A 25,870-nucleotide genomic window follows, 5' to 3' on the forward strand; every position below is an offset into this window, starting at 1 on the left:
ATTGTGTCTAATCTGAGAGAAGCTGCAGGAGACATTTATGAACACTTTTGCTCAGAAAGATATGACATGAGGGACAAATAAGACAAAAGAGAGAAGTGGAGGAATGTGATTTATCGAGCGTGACTGATCTAATCACAGAGTGCTGAGAGACGTTTTGATGAATGGACTGACCTGTAATCTGGGATTTTCTCCGCCAGGCCAAAGTCTCCCACCACGGCCGAGCACACACAGCCCTCCCAGCGCACCAGGCAGTTCTGCACAGAGGGGTCAGAGGTCACACACACACACATTGCTATAACTGCTGTGAAGTGTGTGAGCTGTCCTACATGATGTCCTCCTGTGTGTGCATTTTAACAGTCATGTAAGATTTTGCTGTGCAGAGTTTTTCATCTGCTGTAAAGGCTTTGTAGGTGACTCTTCAGCTCTGAAGCAACGGTGGCTCACAACTGTTGACGTTTTCAAACTTATAATCTTGCTTGAAATGAGCAGAAATAGTTGGTTTCTTTGCCATTTTCCACTATAAAGCGATTATTTCACCACAGTAGCTCCTCAAATCTGACTTGGTAACAGTTTCCAGCATGTCAACATTTCCTTTGTAGACTGACATAGTCTCTTTAGTTCACTCTCTTTTATCACCCCTGTAAAACTTCTATTTTAAAAAGTGCTACATGAATAATGTTTGCCTGATTAGTTGCTTAAAAGAGGAATTTCTGTATTTTCCAACCTGGAGCCTGTTTCCCTCTGTATTTGTGTCTAAGTGATCAGTGGAATCATTTGTGCGATGCTTGAACGTCCACTAAAAGTGCTTGTTTTTGTCCTGTGGGCTCAGATTCTTATTATAAGTGTCAACAGCAACACATTATGGAAAGGCGGTGAAGTCTGGTTCTGAAAGCTCACCATTGATGCCAGAAGACAGCGTGGTGGAACTTGAGTGAGAGAGTTGGAAAGAAGAGTGCCAGGGAGAGTTTGTTGTGTTGGACTACAGAAAGCTACAGATTTCATACATAACGTTTCCTTTGGATACAGACGACTGAAGCTGATGTTAGTTGTGCTACAAATGGATCCTAACCATAGACTGTATTGAAAAAATGGACATAGCCTCTCCATGGAGGTCCGTTCTCTCAACTTGACGTAATTTCAAGATCTTTGACACACCTATAAGCCTCCAATTCTGCACCGGAGCCTTTTTACAGTTTCCAAAATCTACAATAAAAGCAAAACATCATCAAATGTTTGACAGCACTGTGCACATCAGTATGTACAACAGCACACAGTAAACACACAATGATGACAACAGTACACTCAGGCCTCTTTCACGAAGCTTATTGTTTAAGTTGCAGTTACAAGACTAATCGTTAAACAGCTGTGTCCACTTCTTTGAGCGCCTCGTCGTGGAGCATCCACACGTGAAGAAATTGTAGTTTCTCGTGCATGTAATACACATGCATTGCAACCTTAGAAGCAGAGTCCCTGGTGTGTGTGTGTGTTTGTGTATGTGTATGTGTGTGTGTGTCGTCGTCACCTTGGAGGTGAGGTCCCTGTGGAAGATGCCTTTGCTGTGCAGGTACTGCAGTCCCCGGGCGATGTCCAGGGCCAGGTTGATCCGCACGCCCCACGACAGGTACACCTCGCTGCCCAACAGCTGCTCCAAGTTGCCGCCGTTGATGTACTGGAGCATCGGGATAAACGGCAGCAAAAAAAAAACAGGAGTTCATTGTTAAAACCCACAAATCAACGCAGGAGGAGTTCATTTTGAAATTGCTTGGATGTTCATGTGAAAGCTGCTTCTCATTGTTTTGCGGATTTGGGAGCTAATTATCTTACTGATGCGGATTACAAACATTACATTAAGCCTTTTGTTGGTCCTGTTTCACTGATCAGTCCACATTTTACGGCTCCTTCTGTGACATGACACTTACAAAAAAAGACGCCTAAATATTTGTTGGTTGCTAAACTGTGAGGATTAAAGGGTTTAAAGTGGTGTTAAGATGAACAGAGAAATACGTTGAAGATGTCACATTGAGCTGTGGGAAAATTGTGCAGCCATTTAAAGATTTCTCTAAAATGACGGTTTATGTGTGAACCATTTTGCTTTTTTGATGGATACAGTAAAGATAGAAACAGGAAACATTTGTGACATTAAACAAAGGTTACCGGGGACGTTGCAGTTATATATATATTATATATGGTATTTATCTTAACCACAAGGAGACTTCCTTTTTTCTAAAATATGAATCGCCCTAAAGACAAGTCAATAAATGGACCATAAATGTGATTTCACTGTCAGTTAAACCTCTTAACACTCCCCCTTATTACCAAAGCATTATCTAAATATAACCCGGTCATGTTTAATCCCTGTATGTCTGAAACCTTTTCCATCGATACAACACTATGACGCGTGTCACACAAACACTACCATCACAGACAGCAGACCACCACCAAATCCCCACCCTCACCCCCCATTTCACTGTTGAGCAGCTCAGTTACCATGGCGACGTCAGGTAAATCCATCCCACGTAAGACGCAGGTGAAATGTCATGACCTCGCAGTGTGTGACGCGGTCAACGGTCAGACAGTCGTGGATGTTTGTAGACAGAGAGCAGCTTTAATGATCTCCCTCTTTACAGGGTTCATTCACTTTATCATGGAGAACATTTCAAAACTTTTTCATGACTTTATATTAATAAAAAAAAAAAGAAAGGACCCATAATAAAATGTCCAAAACCAAACTGTATAATATACTTTAATCCAAATGTTAGTTATTTAAAAACATATTGAGGTGCAAGTTAATCACATGAAAAAACTATTTAAATGTTAAGACGAATAGAAGAGATATGTGCACTAAACCAACCTGTCCTTAGTGTCCTGTCATGATTAGCTCTCATTAATGTTTTGTATTTATGTCGAGTTGATGTTGATGCACTTTATGCCCTTTGTAGTGCACATTTTCAATTTCTTTAATTTTTCCATAACATTTTGTTTTGCTTTACTTTTGCACTATTTAGAATTTATTTATTGTATACATTACTTCTCTTTTTCTTTATTTTTTTTAATCCTCTGCACCGTGGGAACGAGAGAAACGATTCCTCTGTCGTGCATCAAGTCAAGTTCCAAACTAAAAACCCACCTGTTCAAAACTCATTTGCAATTTGTGTTGTTATTATTTTTACCAGATTTGATCATTTTGTTTACTCCCCATTTTTATCATTGTTTGTGTTGCACTGTTTTTAACAAATCTACATTGTCCTTGAGTGCTTAGAAAGGCGCCTATAAATAAAATGTATTATTATTATTAAGTTGACTTGACTTGAGCGATGCAAGCGGAAATAAAGACATTCTGATTGTACATTTTTACTCATCAGCAGGTTTATTATCGTCTTACCTCTGTGAGGGCGTGGAGCTGCCCCTCGTGGACACACACTCCTATAAACCTGCAGGCAGAGTAGACAAACACTCAGTCTACTTATAAGACAAAAACAGAATGTAAATAAAGGGAAGAAAACAAAAAAAGGAGGACAGGATGGTTCAGGTACCTGAGGATGTTTGGGTGTGACAGTCGGTTCATGAGCTGGACTTCCCTGAGCATGTTGGCTCTGTTGCTGACCAGGATGTTCATCTTCAGAGCCATCACCTGGCCCGACACACGGTGCTGCACCTGGAGCAAACAACAACAGAACACACACACACAACATGATCTTATTTTGATCCGCTGTTGTCAAGGGAAAGGATTTCAACACTGGAGAATTAGCATCATCTGTGTGGAAATCGTAAAGTCAATGAGATGATGCAATACGTGACCAGAAGGTTTTTTTTTAGATGAGAAGTATAATTTAAACGCCTCACAGTGCACACGAGCACTAAACCAACAGCACTCATGATGTGTATTCATGACAATTCATTATAAACATATACATCCCATCAGTTAACACCATCTGAAGTAATAAGAGCCTGACCTAGATGGCATTTTTGAGATGGATATGGCGGCAAATAGTGAATTTTTTACCTCTTTTTATGGCTTGTGCAGCGATTCGACAATGCAAAAGGTATTTAGAAGGCTGCTTTCTAAAACAAATGACTCAAAGCAATTCTTACCTTTCTGGCATTTTTACTTAAAATGCTCCTAAAGAGTGTATGACACACTAAAATGTAAAAGAAATCCACCAGCTGTTGAAACTCAAAAATATTAAATTCTCATATTTTTCTGATGAAAGTCTGACCAATTATTCTATTTGGTCCGAATAAAATTATTGGCCTCACTTGGTTTCACTTGCGCTGCTCATGCTGCATTTAAGTGCCGTGGGAAGTCCAAAGTTTCGGACCTCCAACTAGGCAAAGTGCACTGGAATAGCTGTCAGTGAATCTCCTACTTGCAAATTGGGGGTAGGTCGATCTGCCCTGAATTTGCTAATGCATTTCAGAGCACTTTGCCCTCCCATTGCACTGGGACCTAGCATTTCTCTCAGAGCACGTGTCGGGGGAGCGTCAGAGGTCAAGCACGGGGAAGATGGTGGGACTTAGGAGGGAAGCGCTGTGAAACATGCAAAAACGTTAAGAATTGCTTTAACTAAAGAATATTTAACATTATTATACATACAACGGATTAGATTCCAATAATGAAATGAAATAAACAGCTTAATAAACATCCTTTTTAGTCAACTGCTGATCATTTAAATAAACAATAACACCGATACAGATATGTCCCTGATTGCTGAGTTGTATAAACTCAAACTGGGTCTGAAACATTAGTCGGTCAGTTGAGTTTCTTCATTTATTTTGGCTGCTTCTGAGCCCCGACCTGCTGCTATGGAAATGACTCCGTCTGGTATGGTAACCATGGTGACGGGACATGCTCACCCCGGCGGAGTGCGAAGAGAAGAAGTCAGAGGTGTTTCTGAGCCTGTGTGTGTGTGTGTGTGTGTGTGTGTGTGTGTGTGTGTGTGTGTGTGTGTGTGTGTGTGTGTGTGTGTGTGTGTGTGTGTGTGTGTGTGTGTGTGTGTGTGTGTGTGTGTGTGTGCGTGTGTCAGTACTGTGTGTATTTACCAGTGTTGGATAAAGTAAAAGTGAGAGAACATTATGCAAAAAGAAAAGAAAAGGGCTGCCACCTTTGCTTTTTCCTACATATTTAAATTATTATTCGTTACTTTTAAAAGCCTAATCTGTAATGTTTGACCTTAAAAATCACAGGTACATACTATACTGTATATACACACACACACACACACCTTTGACTGAGCAGAATTTCAATCATGCAATTTTAAGGGACAACCTTTAATGTTAATCTTTCACATAAAAAAGTATTTTTTGATGCAACACAACAGATAAACGACGCCCACTGCCATCTGTGAACGTCTCTGCGGTCAACATGGCAGATCATGTGGGACACCGATGTCCTGCAGATCTGTGCATCTCTACCTGCAAAACTAAAGTACAGTTACATTTCTCTCACTTCTTATGAAAAAGGATTTTGCAGAAAACATGTTTATATTTCTTAAATCAAAGTATCAAAAAAGTAACTATTTGTTATCGCAACCAAAACTTATACCCGACCTCGCTCACATATTCAATTTCAAAGCATTTGTGAATAATAGCAGGTTGCAATTGCCAAATTACCTTCAAGCTAATAATAAAGTTGAACCGACATGGCACGGTTTCAGGTTGTGACTTCATTAGTAACATGAGTGTGTAATGAAAGCATGAAAGGGTGAGGGAGGGAGGGAGAGTGTGTGAGAGGTCAAAGTCTGGAGTCAGAAGCGTTGAGCTGAAGTCAGTGTGACACTGGCCTGGATCTCAGCTGGGCTCTGGATCAGAGTGGTGATGGAAAAAAAAGCCTATTAGAGACCAGACTAGAGTGCAGCGAGTAATGCTATTAATATACACACAGACACACACACACACACAGATACACACACACACAAACACATATACACACTTCATCCTAACGGCCAGCCAATGAGACTCAATCTCTGCTGCCACACTAAATCCTCAGAGCCACTTGAGGACTTCAGCCGATGGCAAAAAAGCTGCACACATGCATGGATACACACATGAAAATCACACACACACACACACACACACACTTTGTATACAGTAGCTGCTTCCTCTTGCAAAGAGGAAGTTATAGCAGAAATTTGAAGATGCAGCAGGAGCGTGGAAGGATTGCAGGACTAATCTTGATATATTTACAGCACTTTAGAGGATGAGGCAGACTCCTGCAGGCTGGTAGACGGAGCTCTGTAGACGATTAGAAGGTTTCTTTTTACACACAGCCTCCTCCTGCTTCCATTAGCACAGATTTATCTGGCCAACAGGGCTGTGGGAGCTCTGCATGGTTGTGGATTTACATCACACTTGTCCGCTTTTTCTCCCCTGCACACATATCTGCCTTCTCGCTTAGCTGCAGAAACTCTTACATGCTCGTCTGGCATCCTGTGACTCAATAACAGCCATGCAAAAACACACATTAACACTCTGACTCATGTAGGCAGGTTACAGTACAGACGTGAGCCAACTGCTGATGCAGCAGCGGTTAGAATTGCGACGCTGCTTCGCCAGGCGGTGAAGTCCCAGCGCTAACTTATCGTTAGAGGTGAGAGAGTGTGTGCAACTTTGGCAACACTTTCTCAGGTGTGTGTGTGTGTGTGTGTGTGTGTGTGTGTGTGTGTGTGTGTGTGTGTGTGTGCGCGTTTTTTTTCCCCAAAATTCTTTATGCCAACCACTTTACTGGTCATCTCCATGGACTCGCCACTGGAATGCTGATGTCCACGCCTACATCAAGATCACCCCATGATATAGAGCAATTACACACACTGAGCACACGCACACACACACATATGTGACAGACTCGCATGCACACGCACAGACACACCCTAAAGCTCTCCTTCAAAAGCACACTCGGCCTTGTAAAGTGCTGCAGTCAGCAGAGGAAAGGTCGCAGGCATCTTTTGCTCTCGTTCCGTGTGGCCAACATGCGCAGCGATGTCTGTCATTAGCCGGCGGCCCGACGGGGAAGAGCGGAGGAGGAGGATGTGTCAGAGGCTGCACACGGAGGACGCACACAAGAGCAAGAGAGATTGTTAGACCTTTAAAAAGAGCTGCGATTTTAATGGAGTTGAGGCTTCTGAGATAGAAATGTGAAGACGTATCAGAGAGAAGAAATGCCCCAAAAGTAGTTTAAAGGATGAACTGTTGGAAATGTCAGAAACTGAATCTGTGAGGTTTTTTTTTGTGTTACAAGGCTGTAGCCAAGATTTTGCAGAGTTCAAGAGTCACCGTTTATAATAATCCAACTGCTTAAACATATATTTTGGCAAATGTCATCTCCCGACACAATTGCTTACACGCCGTTTCAAAGTATTTTCAGCAATTCCAGGAATACAATTCTGCGGGAGAAAAAACAAATCCTGCTATTTTTACACGTCTTTGGACTAAAACAGGATTTTGAACACCCACATTCCCTGAAATAATATCAACTACATAACTTTTCTGTCCTCAGCAGTATCTTCAGCCCTGTGTTTGATCCATATGTGTGATTATTTCGTATCTACAACTTCTTTCAGGTGTCCCAAGGGTAGTGAATATTCCCACAAAGAAAAAGGGAAAGCTCAGTCTGCAGAACAAATAATGGTACTGCACTGTTGCAGAGGTAGATGTGGTTGAGACACACACACAAACACACACACACACACAAATGACCCAGTGCCTCTGGGTCAACTCTAAATGCCTCTTCTCCCTCATGGATTTCAAGGTTCCCAAAGTTATAACTGAGGGGCTTGTCGGTGGAAATGCATTAAGTCTACTTTCAATTCTGTTTCTTATCGCCATAAGACTCTGCAAAGCACAACAAGCTCTAAATGTTTATCCAACAGTCAGGTTATTGTGGTACTTACATGATAAAGTACTTTATAGTCTCACTGGTCTGTAGCCAGGCACATAAAACCAGAATATACCCTTCAAAAACTGAAGCATCATCATCATTAAATGTGCAACTTCTGCAGCCCTTTTAACCAGACTAAAGCAAAAAAAAAAAATGATTCTGAATCAGCTTTAAGTCATCCCTTCAAGGCTAAAGCAGGAAAGCGTCAACAGATTTAACCAGATAGCATTGAGCTGAAGTGTGAAGGGACAATGAGTGAAAAATCCCCAAGGGTGTGAACTCCACTCTCTGTATTTGTGCTGCGGAGTTGGAAAAAAAAGAGAGCTTCTCCTACAAAGCAACTCGAGGATTAAACCGACGTCTGAGGCTCTGCTCTCGGTTATGTAGCATTAAGGCACCCAGCCAAGTCAGGCCCGTCAGTGAGCACCCCCCGGGTCGGGGCTCAGAAACACAACCTGATCCAGGAGGGGAACAGTCCAGGTAGGACGAGCTGACGCACAACGGATCACTCGTGTGTTGCGCAACAGCAGCACTGCGGTACATGCAGAAATACACGTCTTATCATATCTGACCTGTAGCACACTAATGACCTGTTCGGCCGAGTAAAAGAAAGTGAAAAGAGAGTGATTGTTTTGCAGCAGCAGGTTAAAAAAAAAAAGGGCAGAAAGCCTGCGTTACAAACTGACAGAGATGTCTCTTTTTGTCTCAAGTCTCTTATGATCCTACTGAGCGTTGCGTGCCATCTGGTCTGCACAGAACACTGCATAGTTATATCTAAGGAATTCAATGCATATACTGCATCATCCCTCCTTTATCGATTAGCATTGATTTGTTTGGTATGTGATCACTTTAAACAGGCTACGCGTAGGGTTAGGCGTGATAATTAGGGATGAATTAATGTACAAAAGATACCACAAAAAAAATGAAATTTTTTTCAAAAGTCTCTAATCTTCAAATCTGAGTAGAGTCTCTAGTGGAATCTCTGCAAACTGGGAGTCTGAACATGTGGGTATTTACCCGGCAAAGTGAGTATACAGTATGAGAGACTGCATTGAGTTGCATTATGGGAAATGTAGGATTCGGTGTAATTGGAGCTCGACTCAAAGAGAGGACTAACAGTCAGGATCTCTCAGCCTCTGCTGTTTTACATTTTGACTGTTTTAATCCTTCTCTTGCAAGCTCTCCAACTTCATGCAAGTGCAATACTAAAATATCTGGAGTGTGTCGTGGTGGTGCCTGCTGCCCTGGTCCTGCATGACGCTTCCTGCTACTTCAATAACTATTAGTCATCTATTCTGTCACTTGTCTTATAAATTATAATATTTGTAGCCATAAAAACACCATCAGTGACTGCCATAACATGTGGGTTATGTTCACATTACTATAGATATTGTTATAGTTACTGTTACTCGCTGGCTGCTAGCATCTCTAGAAGTGTGTCAGTCTCTCTGTCTTTTGTCTATCTTTGTGTTTCTCTCTTTCTCTCTCCTTTTCTTCCTCCCCAACCGGTCAAGACAGATGTCCGTCCTCCACAGAGCTGGGTCTGTCCGACGTTCCTGCCTGTTATAGGGAAGGTTTTCGTTGCCACCGTACTCTACGGGGGAACTGTTGGGTCTATGCCTACTCTGTAAAGTGTCCTGAGATCACTTTTGATATGATTTGGCACTGTAAATAAAATTGAATTGAATTAAGGGTTTTTTAATTATCCAGATAAACAAACAGGTACAGTTTCTGGAAAGAGATGGTTCTGTTGAATCTTTGGAGCGTTTGGAGTGTGAATACAGGTATATTCAGACTAACAGTATGAGAAAAAGACTGATTATTAAAAGCATGTAAACATGTTCTAGTATATACCCTAAAGACATGTGTGAACCTGAAATGAGGATAACCTTTCCTTGCATTCACGTGCACTGAATCAGAGAGGAGGCAGATTTCAGAGACAGAAAACAGTGCCAAAGAAATACGATCTGTGTGGCCTGACCCAACAAGAGAGAGCGGACCCTTTAACAGACATACCGTCACAGAGGCGACGATAAAAACAACTGAGCTCTGCCGCACCACAAAAACATTTTGCCATTTCTGCAGCACCGACTTGACACACACATGCAAACACTGAGCCGTGTGTTTACCTTCTTAGAGGGGAGTGGCCTTCCTCGAGGTTTAGCAACCACACTGAAAACATGTGGACGGGAGGAAACGCTCATTGTGTGTTGATGTAAACACACAGTCACTGTCTCTTGAGATAAGTTTAGAAAAAACCCACTGATAACCACAATGAAAAGGATCTGAAAACAGATAATTGTGCAACTTTTGCCCAACACTTATTCTAGTCAATTTGAAATATTTTCAGCAATACACACGGTGGTTCAAGTGAAGACAAGCACATCACATGCTCAGCGGGTTTGTGTTTGTGTGGCTGTGCAGAACACAAACAACGCTAAATACTTTTGCAGCGAGTGGCGCTGGAGCAAGCCCCGACTGGAGCGAGGGAAGACAGAAATAATGAAGGAAAAGTGCTACACTAAGCCGCTGATGTTCAAGTCTGCACTGGTTCTCCCCACCATTCAACACCAACACGGACACACACACACAGACACGCACAGCCTCCTGATCCCGGACACTGAAACCGATCGCAAGCACACAGGCGTCAGCCGATGATGGATCGTCTTTTGTGTTTGTGTGCATGCAACTCCTTTTGTTGTTGTTTTATCTTTGCAGCGCTGACATTCCAGGATTTACTAAAGAACTGGTCACATCCCAACACGTCCTGATGGGAGAGTCCCCACAGTCGGTATCTTTATCTCACGCAGGTGCTCTTTGAAGAGAAGCCATGGCTGAACGAAATGTCTTAAAAGTCCAAAGTGACCAAGAGGCCAAGAGGTTAAAACGCTGACCTTGAAACTATACGTCAACAGTTTGTGTCTAATTGAGATCAATTCAATTGGGCTTTATTGGTATGAAACTTTCTATAACCATGTTTCCGAAGCATCAAAATACATTTTGTTCAAATATTAGCTCAGATCAGATGCATCTCTGTGGTATAGCTCTTCTCTCCCCTCATTTACGGTCAGCCGTCTGCTGAAACTATCACAAAAAAAGGAATAAAAACAACATTTTAAAGCGCTTTTTTAGGCCGAACAACAATCCAAAAACACAAAGATATTCAGGTCACACAAATATAAAAACAGAGAAAAGCAGCAAATCCTCCCCATTGAAGAAGCTACGACCACTGTCACTTTTTAAATTCATAAATGAGTCATTTTATCCATTTTCACAATTGTTGTTCTTTTGATTCATTATTTGAGCACTTTAGATGACAATTATTAATAGGGATGGATTAAATGACAGAAATATAGATTACATTTTCCCGATATCCATGCATATGCACATAGCAATAAGAGCCAAAATGATTTAATGATTTAATGAAGAAGAAGAAGAAATTGGGGATTTTGTGCATTTTTCACCACATTCTGGATTTTTGTCTTTAGAATGAAATAGAAAAACTTTATTTATCCCAAGCTTGGAAACTGCAGTGTAACAGCAGCATTACACACAGACACATCAAAACAGTAATATAAAAATACAAAATAAAATGTATAAATAAGCTGTCTCAAATATCAAAGTTAAAAATAACAAGACGGGAGCTGCGGCTACAAACTGCCACCTGAGGCAGTGCCAGAGAATGAAACACCAAATGATAAATCATGAAAATAATAATAGTCAGGTTAAAATTAAATTGATGGAAATTAATCATTAGCTTCAGCTCTAATAATGATATGGCAAAGTATGCAAAATCCCATAACAGAGTGTTTTATATTGTGCATTAAAAACCAAACTCTTCAAATTATGTGAAGCATTTACGTTTTTTTTAAATAAAGTTTACTATATTACAATTTTGGAAGAGGATAACTTCAACTGAAATGTTTTATTATGATATGATTTAGTGAACGTCTTTGTACAGTACTGAACTATTGACCTAGATGGAAACTGGATACACACACACACGCACGCACAAACGCACGCATGCACGCACGCACGCACGCACGCACGCACGCCAGCAGTGTTTGGCAACCAATTTCTTCACATTACCACTCTTTCACAAGCAGCTGACAAACACACACAAACACACACACACAAAGTTAACAGTATTTGTCCTCCAGAGACTCCAGTCTGTTTTAAATCCCCTCATTATCCAATTACTCTCCTTCAGCGTATTATCATCATATCTCGTCTGAGCATAAAACAACCACACACACACATTTACTTAAGTCAGAAATTACAGACTTTGCTGGAGACATAATCCCTTCTTGCATTAGCCTAAAAATCTTCTTTTTCCCCTATTGGATAAGCTGTCCCCAATTAACCTGTCTTTAGTCTGAAATGCGTCCCCAAAGGGAACTCAAGCCAGGAACACACACACACACACCTCCATCACTAGAGTCTAATGGGGCTAAATCACAGCCGGTATGATAATTATCACCATGACTTGTTTTTTTTCTGGAGAAATTCTTCTCACTGTGACTCATGTATCCACATTTCAGTTTTACCTCCCACTTTTCATAACAATTAGCCTACCAAGACAAACATTTGCCACCAGCCCTGAAACTATCGATAAATGGAGCTACGAGACAATCAGACCTTTTCCAGCCTGTGTGCTGTTAAACTGAGCACATGAACCAGGGTCTTTCTAAAAATATCAAGCTCAGTATTTCACTAAAAATACTTTGTGAGCAGCGAGAACGACTCATACATCCACACATCAATGTTTCCATTTGATGTATTGTACGACAGTTAGCCTAGAGCTAATTTCAATCTACAATATTTTTGGCAGATCACATGTAACCCAGTTAAAACGTACATACTTGTTCAATATTTTGGTCAGTGTGTTTAGTAGCCAAGAGTAAGATGTAAAGATTGACACTACTCATGTTTGTACGCTAAATATGCAGCTACAGCTAGCCGTTAGCTTACTGTAGCTAGGCCTGACTCTGGTCAAAAGTAACAAAATCTGGCACATAACCTGCCATTAAATATTTCTTTTGTAGATTAAACAAACATAAATGCAGGCCTATAGCATTGTGTTAAATTGTAAGCTTTAGGAGGTGCTAGCACGTGGTTAGCCATTAGCTTACTGTAGTTAGGAACATAGACTGTAAACGGGGAATCCACTAGCCTGACTCTGGATAAAATCTGGCACATAACCTCCCATAAAATCCTTCTTTTGTAGATTAAACAAACAGTATATGTAGACCTATATGATGTGTTAATGTGTAAGCTTTAGGAGAACCTCACAGGTGGAATTTGTGACCTTTGGAAAAGCTAATCAGCTAATCAGCTGTTGCCTCAGATTTAAATTACAGACATAAAAATTGTATCAATCTTCTCATCCAACTCTTGGCAAGGAAGTGAATGTTGAACCATTTCTTTGAAACCCACAACAAAAAGTATGTTGGTGTGGTAAAACATTAGCAATTAGCAGTATTGACTACAAGCTATCTGTTGCTGCTGAAACGCCAAAACAGCTGCAAACGGCAAACTTCTCCAAGAGATTTAAGCACTAAAGTCACTTCACACCAAAGTGGGTATCCGTGGGAGCTTTTGAAAACAATCTTGGGAGATTTCCATGTTTCATGTAAATTATGGAGAAGGTCCAAATGAGAACCAAATCTGATAAGAAGCGTGTTCCTGGGTTTCCTTGTTCTTAGACAGCAGGTGTTATCTGTATTTGCAAATATAGAGATCTAAACTGGAGATCAAAAGTAAAGAACAAACTATTAGTACTTGATTTATTCTAAAATACATGAACCATTGTTAATGGTTTTATATGGGGTTTAGAGCTGGACTCTGACACTTTCTCCTCCAAACTGACTTCTTTAGACACTTTAGGTTCAGTCGTTCCCAGTCTGACGCTATACATAATGTTTCCCATCAAACCAAAATAATTGGAACTTTGCATTTGTGTTTTCTGCAGCAGGAGTTGGGCCTCTTGTACATGTTTATGTGAACCTCCTTCGGCAAATACAGTATCTCCACTGCAATTGTCTCCCAATCAGCTGCAATTTTCATGCAAGACAATGACAGTCCAGATCTAAACCCCATAGAGAATCTCTGGAAAATCCTCAGCAACAAAGTAATGTCTAAGAAACCCACTACAGTTACGGAACTATGGAAGAGACTGAAGAAGAACGGACCAAGATCAAACCAGAGCAGAGTGAGAAACTAGTGATGTCCTGTGGGCGCAGATGTGCTGAAGCCATTCAAAGCTGTGGCCTCGACACTTCCTGTTCAGTTTTTAATCCTAGAGAAGAAAACATTGTTGAAATCTTCTCTTCTGGCACAATGGTTACTGTTCTCTAATTTTGCTTTTCACAAAATAAAGGTTTTTGTTGAAGTGCATTGGTTATTTAAAAAAAACATGCTAATACAGCAGTGGTTTAGGCACAGCTGATATTCTATCAAATTATGAACAATGAAAAATAACAATATTTTAGAATAAATTAAGAATGAATCCTTTGTTCTCCATTCTTTTATCAGAAAGGAAACAGCTGGAAAAATGATGCGGTAATCCCATTAGAAATAAATGCTGCAACCTGGAACCTCAAGAACCAGACAGACTAAATAAATAATTACTTCCTGTTCAACGAACCACTGAGCAATGGTGCAATGTCTTTGATTGAGGGATTTTATTGCTCTTGAACCTTCGGGCTGATGGGGAAAAGCGGGACACACACACAGACACGCGCACGCACGCACGCACGCACGCACGCACGCACGCACGCACGCACGCACGCACGACTTCCCTTTGAAGTTTATTAAAAGGAGATTAAAAACAGCACCTGAAAGATTTGTCTCAACACGTGTGCTCCCTTCTTTTGTCTTTCCCTTTTATTTTTTTCAGGTTTGCACAATTGCACACTGGAGAGGTGAATGGCTGCCTGTCTGCCTGCTGCGAGCCTCCATTGATCTGCACTGAGGACTGAAGCTCAACAACAGCACACACACATAGCAGGAGGCCAGAGCCTTTGTAGCCAAGTGCAGGACATCCAATTCAATGCCCGGATGAAAGTGAAAGCACCATATACATTTCAGAGACTGCTAAATGTAATAAACAAAACATCCGAGATCTCTGCAGAAGAGTTGGGCCTTTTCCTCTGAACTCAACCAGCTTACAGGAACAATCGTTCAGTCAGCCAAGTTTTTAAATGTGACTGATAGCCGTGGTAACAATTTTGCATTTATATGGCGACATCAAAAGGGCAAACCGATCCAAACTTAAGTGCCAACTTGACAAGCCAGCAGTAAACACGGTGACATTTGCATGCTCATTGGCCATTCAAAAGGGCAAAGCTGAGGGAGTGGCTTCGAACGCACAAAGCACCGAGAGTGAAGTCACAACACGAAAAGTCATTTAATGAGGTGAGGGTCGAGTTGGCCGTGCCTTTTTTTAAGACTGAATTGTTGAGGGGGGTGCATTTAATTCAGATTTTTAATTGTGAAAATGTCAATGTCTGCCAGGCTTAAATGTGGTAGTATGAATCATCATTGTTGTCGCGTGAGTGACTTTACGCTCCTGCCAATTTTCATGTTTCATCCTCTGACGGTTACACTGAATGTTTATTTACTCCTCATGCCAAGCTTCTGGCTGATTCCACATGGGATAAGAAGAGACCGCAGCATGTCCTGCTTTTCTTCGTTGGTTATTTGGGAATTTTTAACTGTCATTTTGACACAACGGGTAATTTAAAGAGGTTAATTGCGGCTCTGTTTACTTAAGATGGGCGTTATTCACTATCTTCTGACAGTTTATAGATCAAACTGTTAACTAAGCATTCAACAGATCAATCTACATTCGCTGCAGCACTGATACAAAGTCAAAAGATGACAAAACAGCCTTGCATTAGATTTGGTTTTCAGGCGTTAAAGGAGAAATGTTCTAATAAATTGTGCATGAATAACTGCTTGCTACGGGCCAAATCTTAGACAGTATTATCTAAGATAAATGACCGTTTTCCTCATCTTGCAGCTGCCTCACCTGTATAAAAGTCCTTTAATATTAACTGTTTTCTAAGGGGGGGGGGGGGTGCCAGGTTGATGCCAGAGCGATGACAGGTGCACTTATACCAACATCAAGCGTTCAGTTACAGAGCCAAATATCAAACAAACACCTGGAAAGAGGAAGAAGGAAACGGGAGAGAAAGAATATCACTTCTGCTGCAGTGAGTCTTGGCACTGAAGGAGCTCCTAATTGTCTCTTGTTAACAACACAGGCAGTTACACCTCTTTAGTTTGTTTGATTAACAGGTATTAATGGTGTAAAGGAAAGAGTGAGGCTTACTTTCAAGTCTGAACACAACTTTTCTTCTTTACTTAAAGTACATGACTGATTACTATAATAGCAGCCACTGAAACAGGAACTCTGCAGAACAGACGGACACCTTTGTTTGTAAAGCAGGGGAGATAGGAGGGGAATATCTAATTTCATTTGGCATAAATTAACCTGAGTTCCCCTTAAAAAAGATTCCAGACAGGCAAGTTGCTACTTGCACATGAGCACAACAACAGAAAAACAGCCCTCACACATTGCAATTACCTTAACTTGTAAAGTGTGATTATTCTTTACTATTATTATGATCTTAAGGGCTGCAACTAATTATCCATCCATTCATCTTCAACCGCTTGTCCCTATCAGGGTCGCGGGGGGGCTGGAGCCGATCCCAGCTGACATAACTAATTATGCAACTAATTATGTTCATTTTAAATCCCTGATCATTCTTTTTTATGGATAATTAATTGATCATTTAATCCAAAAAAGTGTACGAAAACAGTGAAAATGTCCGTCACACTTTCCCAGAGTCCAAGGTGACGTCTTTAAAATCATTACTCCAAAGTCAGAAAATACTTAATTTAAAAAAAAGATTCATACATGTTCTGACTCATCTATGGTAAAATGAATGTAAGTGGGACTAATCACACTAACGTGAGCAGTGTATTGTTACAATACTCAGTGTAAATGCAAGTTTGGTGAGCATATTTCAATACTCAAATAATAGTTTGACATTTTCTGTGTCATGGATTTGATGCTTTTCTTTGAAGACGTCCCCTGCGGGGAATTATCGGACAATAATTTTTCACTATTATCTGTCAACTTTGGACAAAATGATTAATAAACAACAGATTACGTGTTAGGTTAATTGATGACTCTAAAATTACCCGTAGGTGTGAATGGTTGTCTGTCTCTGTTCGTCTCTATGTGCCCTGTGATAGACTGGCGTCCTGTCCAGGGTGGACCCTGACTCACGCCCGATGTCAGCTGGGATCGGCTCCAGCCCCCCCACGACTCCGACAGGGACAAGCGGTTGAAGATGGATGAATGAATGAATGAAGATTAATCATTAATGAAAACCCTATAATGCTAAAGATAAAGCATTTCGAGCTCTTACATCTTTGAACGCATGCCGAACTGGACAGAAATTAAATAGTATTTATATTGTGAAATAAATGTAATTCATTGCCAGTAAAAGTCACTCAGACTCCCATCTCAGGAGGGTCATCTGAAACACCTGAGGTCATTTTAAGATTGCCGTGTTTGTAATCAAAGGTTACATTGACACACAGTACAATGTGATTAAGGTCGACTGGATTGTACGTGATTACACACGTGATATTCAGATAAAGTCCTTCCATAGAAATCGTCAATGACTATCTTTTATATTTTTATCTTAACCAGGGGATGAACTGGGATGTTTACATCATTTGGAGGACGCTTCTCGTTCTGATCTTTGCACGTTGTGTTAATTTTGCACTAAAGTTCTTGATTAAATGAAAACATTTTCAGTACTTTTCATTTTTCATGCATTTAATTCACACAAAAGACTTAACCATGTGATTTTTATTCATATAGACTATTTATTTATTGAATTTCTAGAAAACAGGTTGATGTTTATCGTTATTGAGATAGATGAGTATCTATATGGGATAGAAGATTTGGGTCGTTTCACTTCTCAAAGTGATTGACCGATATGGATTTTTTAGGGCCGATGCAGATAGATTTTTTTTCTCCCCATCAGCCTTAGTCGATGACCGATACAGACAATTTTCTTGAGCCATTATTGGAGCCGAAACTACTTTTGCTTCCTCATTTTACATCAAAAAAATTACACAATGTTGATAAATATTACGAGTATCAATTTTTAAAAAAAAGAACATTTATTGAACTTAAAAAAGGCGTCTGCAACACAACCTGAGGACGCCTGTCTGTAAATAATGCAGGAAAAAACTATCGGAAGCCTGCATCGGCCGATACACGGAAAAAACGCAAACCTAATGTATCAGTCTATCACTAATACTGCCCTTTTAATTTCAATTTAATTCAATTTTATTTACAGTGCCAAGTCATTAAAAAAGTTAGCTCAAGACACTTTACATATAGAGTAGGTAAAGACCACACTCATTTACTTATTCATGATTTACAGAGACCAACAATTCCCCCATGAGCAGCAACAAGTCGCACTATCTTTAATAGAAATAGTGATAATTATTAAATTTAAATTCAAGTTATTATAAAGAGTATTAATCCAGCAATCTTGTGCACACAGTGTGCACAGAAAACCTTCCCTATCCCTTTGTATTGTTGCATCTCTCACACCATCACACTGATCTGTATGTGGCGGCTCAGAGCCGTCATTAAAGAGGTGAACCTCACAATCAGCCTCTATGCAGGTGAACAGAGCCATGACAACAGGAGGAGGAGGAGGAGGAGGAGGAGGAGGAGGAGGAGGAGGAGGAGGAGGTTGGCTGGTCTGAACAGAGATGGGGGAGTATAAGGTTACCTACACATGTGCCAGATCTACCCGTCCTGACTGTATCCACTTACACACCAAAACACACACAAGTGTCTACTTTACACAACATGTGGGTCACTGCAGACACGTGTGGAGAGGAGAGCCATTGCCATCAGATGGGACAGTGAGGTGCGAGTTTCCACCATGACACCATCCTTCCAAAAAACAACCTCCATCACCAACTTCCTCCTGCTGCTGCTGCTGCCATTATTCAGCACCATGCTCCTGTTGGTGTTTAGGGATGCACTGGTTGCCAGGGACAACACCACTGTCATAGATGGTGAGGGATCAAGTGAGGAAGAGTTTTGCACTTTAAAAAAAAAACAAATAAACCACCTGGAGACCTGGAGCGTGTGAACAATGAACCTGTCCTCAACAGGATGCCGGGCATGACTTAAGTTCTCAGAGTCAGAAAACACTCACACACGCACTCTTTCTCTCACCTTGAACACCTCGGAGAAGAACCCCGCGCCGATCTTCTCGCAGCTGAAGTCATCTAGGCGGGCCAGGCTGGACACGGCGCTGCGCAGGGCCCGGTAGGAGGACGGTCTGATCCGGTTTGTTCCGTGGACGCTGTGCATGGGCGGCTCTGCCTCTCCCTCCTGCTCCGGCTCGACCCTCTCCGTCTCCATCCCCATCTCCATCTCGGACGCCCCGGGAGGAGAAGAAGAAGTAGGAGGAGGAGGACTTGGGACGTGCGTAGTTTAAAATCCAGCCCGACTACTGTTTACATTTCCCATGTCCGCTACAAGGCCACACAGCGCAGGAGGGGGGCACTCTCCGGAGGGGAGGAAACGATGAACTCGAAAGCAAATGTCGCAGCTGTGGTCAGAGACCGGTTAGGCCTTTAATTCCTCTCTCAAAATTCCTGCACACGCTCGGAACCAGGCGTGTGCCTGTCTATCTGTGTCCTAACAAACTACGCAGCTGCAGCGTTGCATCCTGCAGAGTCGGTGCGCAGTTTGGGCGAAGTCCCTCATGCCGTGCAGCAGAGGAGGCTGGGCCGTTTCCTAAAAACTGCGCAGGCTGCTGCTCCTGCTGTCTTGGCAGCGGCTTCTCTCACTCTCTCACTGCGTTTCCTAAATTCTGCTCCTCCTGCAGTGGGAAAAGGCCGGGGCTCCCCTCCTGCTATCCACCAATTGAATCCTGGGTTTCCAGTGCACACAAGTGACGCTGCAGCCTATAAAAACTGAAGAGAGGGGGCGGAAACATGGGCGTTAATTCACTCAAATCACAAAGTGCGTGCGTCTGACACTTACAAAAACTGCTGCACACACTGACTGTATCTGGTAAAACTACAGAGTTAATACCAATAGAATAATCTGATCTGTGGCTCGTTATTAACACAAAACAGCTGATCCCAATCTGACGCACAACGCTCAAAGGGCACGTTTATAATCTTATTCGCGTCTCAAAACAGTTTTTATCTGCATCATGATGAAGACAAACATGATCACACTTGGTCTCAATGGACACATGATGGAAGTAGATTAAAAAAAAACTCATCCATGGGAGAGTTGGTCGTAAATGAGGCTGTTTGACATGTTATCTCTCCAGTGATAACAGCCGTGGATGCAGAAAGATATCGCCCTCATTGTGACTGCCTTCTGCACACACACACACACACACACACACACACACACACACATACATATATACACACATGCAGGCGCGATTTAAAACTGATCCAATCACTCGGGCAGTATTCATGGCTGCACTAATGGTCGCTCGGTTACACTGGGGGTATGTCTCTGATGGTGAACAGCGCGCATGCCGCCTGCAGGAGCCTCCTGATGCTCTGCAGGAACATGCGTGCTGTCGCGGAGCCTCGGTGGCTGCGGCTTGTAAATTATGGATGCCGAACTGAGCTGAGTTTTGTGAGCTCCTCTTCTCTCAAAAGTCTCCTCTGATGACACAAACGCACGCATTTAATTTAAGCTGCGTGATTCAAAGAATAAAAAAAAAACGCTGACGCACAACTGCGCCCGAGAGAGCGAGCAGCGGAGCAGCGAGGCGCGTGTTCGCCCGCAGGAAAGGAGGATGTGTGACTTACCTGGCCTTCTTCTGCAAACCTCCACATGCGCCGGTGTCCGGAGCCCAGATCAGCTGCGGCGTCCTGCTACTGGAGCTTTATTTTACTAATTAATCATCTTTGTGCGCCGCCTTCACACACACTCACACACACACACACACACTCACGGGCTTCAGTGGTTTCGTTTTACCTCCCCGCTGCTGCCGCCTCGCTGCGGGTTTGGTTGCACTAAGGAAGAGGAGCGGTGACTTTTGCTGCGCTTTATTGGAGGCGGCGAAGAGGGGCGGGTCCGCACGTGATCACTGCAAAAATGCACCTTTGGGGCGTTTGAAGCGACCCAGCACTCACCTGTATAGGCTCTGTCTGGTTGTGTATCCAAACTCCCCAACAAAGGAGTCTGCAGCAGGAATTTAGCTAGAAAAGTGACAAGCCTGAATGTTCTCATTTGTCCAGGTCATCACCAGGCTGGGACTGCTCAGATGCGTACATGAACTGATGAAGCCTCTTGGATGAGAGGTGAAACATCTTCCTAGACAAATAACCAAGTCCAGTTGCTTTTGAATGAAACTGCTTTGGGGATAGAAAAGTGACACATTTCCGCAAAGAAACAGTTTACAGTGTAATTCATTGTCTCATCCAATGGTCTTTTTCAGCACTTACACTCATTAAATAAGCCATCCAGACAGTTTCTTTTCTTGTATCAACTATTAATGGAGAAATCCGGGAGAGTCGCTAACAGCTGGAGGTGGCTAACACTGATTAGCTCGGGGCAGTACGGTGAAGGCATTAAAACATCTTTTTTAACCACTAATACTGCTGAAAATAACACCAAACCTCTGCAGCAGCATGAGAAGAGTCCCTACACAGAAAACAAAGCACCAATGGGCTCCTTCCTTTTGGATTGACTTGGGTAATCCACTTGAATGGACTTTGCTATGAGAGTAGCTGGTACAGGGGCCAGTTGGTAAGTCAAATTTAACACAGATCCCCAAACATCTTCTTATACATCCTAAATACCTCTATACCAAGTTTGATTCCAGCTGACAGGAAATGTACAAGGACCAAGACTGTTGCCTAGCAATGGAATTCCATTAAAGAAAATATACGGGAAAAACAAAACATCTTTCCGATTGATCTAAAGTTGAATCGAGGGATGTTTGTTTGTGTGGTAAATAAAGTATATTTGTAACTACTATTTTGTATTATTTATAATATTTGTCCCCATAAAATTAGGAAAAGTCATTAAATATGCAGCAAAAAAATGATGTCAACCATGTATTTAGAGATGTTAAACATTGAAAAGGGTCACTAATATTGAAAAGTGTCACTAACTACATTATTGGATCTTTGTTTTCTGTGTAGGGACTCTTCTCATGCTGCTGCAGAGGTTTGGTGTTATTTTGAGCAGTATTAGTGGTTAAAAAAGACCTTTGAATGCCTTCATCGTACTGCCCCGAGCTAATCAGTGTTAGCCATGTCCGGCTGTTAATGACTCTTCTGGATTTCTCCGTTAATAGTTGTTACACGTAAAAAAAACTGTCTTGAAGGCTTATTTGATGTAAGTGCTCTTTTTCACTTTAATTAGAGCCGGTCCATGTAGCATTAGCAGAGATGCAGACTTGAGGTGACTTAAGTCACTGTTTTGATGACTTCTAACTTGACTTGACAGAAATTAAAAGACTTGACTTGAAGTTAAAGACTCGTGACTTGTCTTGACTTGACTTACGACATGAATACTGGAATGACTTGTCTGTGTTCATTTTATGTTTTCATTTTACATTAAAAAATGTTCAGTGCATACACTTATGAACCCAATCACCAGAATAAAACATGGGCATTTTGGGTCAAAAAAGGACTTACTCAAGACTTGATCAGATGACTTGAGTCACGTTTTTATTTTAAACTCTAGTTTGGCTCAGGATAATGTCCTAAATGATATTATTCAGTGGTCTGGGGGGCACTGTTGGGCTCCTGTTGACGGATCACCACTACAATGAACCATTACACCTCCTGCAGGTTCCCATTAGATACGGTATGAACAGAGGAGCATATGGCAGCTCCATAATATGCAATCACTTGTTGTATTTTGATTAAACACAGCTGTATTTGGGATGTTCACCATATAAGCACAATCAAGAACTGTAATGTACAATGCAGAACCTGCCTTGATCAATACTTTTTGTACAAATTCCCTTAAATTTATGAGCGTTAATTCAAATAAATTTTATTTACAGTGCCAAATCATAACAAAAGTTATCTCAGGACACTTTACAGACTAGGTAAAGACCACACTCTATGACTTATTTATGATAAACATAGACCCAACAATTCCCCCGTAGAGTACGGTGGCATTGAAATCCTTCCCCATTACAGAGAGGATCGTCGGACAGACCCAGCTCTGTGGAGGACGGACATCTATCTGCATCGGTTAGGGAGGAAGAGAGAGACAAACAGACACAAAGACGGAGACAGACACACTTCCAGTAACTCTAATAATATCTATAGTAATGTGAATATGACTTATATGTTATGGCGGTTAATATAGCAGAAACAAGCACATCTAAGGTGATAGAATATGACAATGATAATAATTATGGTGGTAAATATGATCAATGATGAGTAGCGGCAATAGCAGCTACGATACAGCAAGACACACCACTGATGGTGTTAAAGTAAAATACAATGCCCAAATAAATCTGAGAGGTCACAAGATGATTAACATAAAAAAAGAAGAAAAACACGTCTTCTACCTAAAAATCATTCATTTTGGTCCGATTTTGTCAAACGCCGAGAGTTCGATCTCTTGAGGACATATAAAGGCTAAAAAGGTCCTGCAAATAAATGTTGTCCAGCTAAAGTGGTATTTATTAAATATATGTGAAGACCAAAAACACAATTAAAGGCTCCTAACTTCCCATCTGACTAAGACTGTCTATAAACCTGCCGAGTGCACACTTTACAGTTGAAATACTGCAAATTAGCCCAACGGGAGGCATTTAAGCAGTTATTAAATTAAGGCAAAACAAATAAATGTCATGTCCTTTTGGGATGTGTTGGCTGGAATAAGTTCAAATTGGCCTGTGAAAAATGGTGAATTCAGCTAAGAGTCATAAGCACTGTGTTAAAATAAGAACGTTTAATGGCTTTAACCATATGTATGTGTGTAGCTGCTGTATAGAGCAGTTTGCAAACCCAGATTAGACTAAAATGCAATCAAACTGAGAACATTTAGGTAACAGGCGATATTTATCAATGAGGATTACAGTGACGCAAAACAATAAACAATTAAAACTCTCAGATAAAAGTGTGTCTTTGTGAGGAGAGATTTCAAACGAGATACAGACTCAGTGGATATTTATGCTCTTAGCAGCTGATGGTGAACAGTGTGTGGGGAACCCTGAAGGTGCTGGATGCCAAAGAGCCATAAAAAAGCGTGTCGTACAGCGCGAAGCCCTCTCACACCTCACAGACACATACTCGGGGAGATGACGCACCGTTCACACATTCATCCGGAGGTGTGTGATGAGGTCTGTGTCTCTCTTCTGCCGTCTCTCACTTTATTATTCATCGATCAGTTTATTGGCTCTGTCCTGAAGCCGGAGGGAGGAAACACTGAAGTCACACCATTGTTGCTGATAATAATGTGTAATATTTATTATTTAGAGCCGCTGATCATTTATTCATCACACTGACTGTTCGTTCTGTTCTGAGTCCAGTTGAGCTTCAGTGAGTGTGTGTGTGTCAGTGTGTGTATAGGGATTATGTGCAAGCATTCATGCATGTGTGTGTGTGTAGGTGTGTGACGGGAGATTATCTTGACTCCAGCTGACCTTTCAGACTAGTCTCAGGGTTAATTTATCGCCCAAAGGGGCTGTATATTCTTGGGCAAATATTTCCCTCTGATGACATGCTGTTGTCTTTATTGACTCGCCGCTCAAATAACTAAACTTTGTTTGTGAAGAGCAAACAACGAGACAATCTAATCAAATGCTCCTCACTTTAAGGCTAAACAATGGCTGATAGATAGTATACCCTACTATAATGTGGATACCTTAATCACATTTTTCATGTTTTTACTTTTTTATTCATTGCATCTGTGCTTTCCACCAGTAAACGTTAGCATGCTAACACGCTGAACTAAACAGGTGGACATGGTTGCATTTAGTTGGAAGCATGCTGTGTTCGTACTGCAAGGGATAAAACAACAAGTCATTTTCAGTGGAAGCTGTAAGACAGGCGTGATGTGCCACATGATTTTTCATGACTCCAGCGTCACCCAATCATGTTTTTTAAACGCATAACGGCTAGCTGTGGTACTGTGTTATTTCGCAAAGTTAGCTGAGGACAATGTAGATGCCCGTAGTGTGAACTCAGTATAAGTATAGCCAATATTGTTTAATTTAGGTCTATATTTCCTGATATTTCCTCAAGGAGAAAATTATTTTACACATCAAAGTCAGCTGACAGGTCCTGGGGAACAGGCTACAATGAGGTCATTGAGGCTCCGACGTTCCCCGGTCACATAAGCCTCTGTCTTCACTGATTTAATTCAGCAGTAGTGTTGGCGTCTACATAACCCTATTTGCAGACTGGGGAACATCGGACCCTTTTCTTAAAAAAGGGGAACACAGGTGCGCTCCCTGCTACAATATGCGTGTGTAACAAAAAGTTGTATAAAAGGTCTTGTGGCTCTAAAAGGAGCTGTGTGAAGTCTCGTAGACTGACTCAGGCGATGTCACTTGAGTCTTGAGGGCTGAAGACTGCAGGTTTGAAAAAAAAAATAAAAATGGGGGAGCTGCGGAGTTCGTAATTTGCAAAATTCGATGCTACTAGCATAACACCACGGGTGTAAAAACTGGATACAGCGTTCAAGGCGGGACTCCGTTCCTACATATGATACGTTGCTCAGTCGCACACGAAAGCAAAAAAAGTTAATCTGCTGCATCTGAAAATATCCTCCAGGAACACGAGAGGCTTTCGTCGGCGGAGCTGGCTACTAGCGCTTAAGCTAACTCATATGGGGTTTAAATTACTTAAATCGTACGGCTCTTCTAGACTTACCAAATATTCTGATAGTGACTCTGTCAATTTGCAGTGGTTGTGAGGCTCGAGAAATGTATCCAC

The 25,870-nt window shown here is 41.5% G+C and overlaps 1 protein-coding gene across 1 annotated transcript in view; it reads right to left on the bottom strand.

Annotated features, from left to right (window-relative positions):
- Positions 1-20,940, bottom strand: part of tesk1b (testis associated actin remodelling kinase 1b) — a 29,774-nt gene extending 8,834 nt beyond the window's left edge. Inside the window, exons 1-6 of the mRNA XM_083937368.1 lie at positions 20,768-20,940; positions 19,158-19,903; positions 3,534-3,655; positions 3,383-3,431; positions 1,523-1,669; positions 172-254 (exon numbers count right to left, since the gene is read on the bottom strand). Coding sequence (XP_083793494.1) covers positions 172-254; positions 1,523-1,669; positions 3,383-3,431; positions 3,534-3,655; positions 19,158-19,358 — 602 coding nt within the window. The 5' untranslated portion in view covers positions 19,359-19,903; positions 20,768-20,940. The remainder of the gene's footprint in view (positions 1-171; positions 255-1,522; positions 1,670-3,382; positions 3,432-3,533; positions 3,656-19,157; positions 19,904-20,767) is intronic.
- Between the last annotated feature and the right edge of the window lie 4,930 nt (positions 20,941-25,870).

Source organism: Echiichthys vipera (genome assembly GCF_963691815.1).
Source record: "Echiichthys vipera genome assembly, chromosome: 22".
Lineage (NCBI taxonomy): Eukaryota > Metazoa > Chordata > Actinopteri > Perciformes > Trachinidae > Echiichthys > Echiichthys vipera.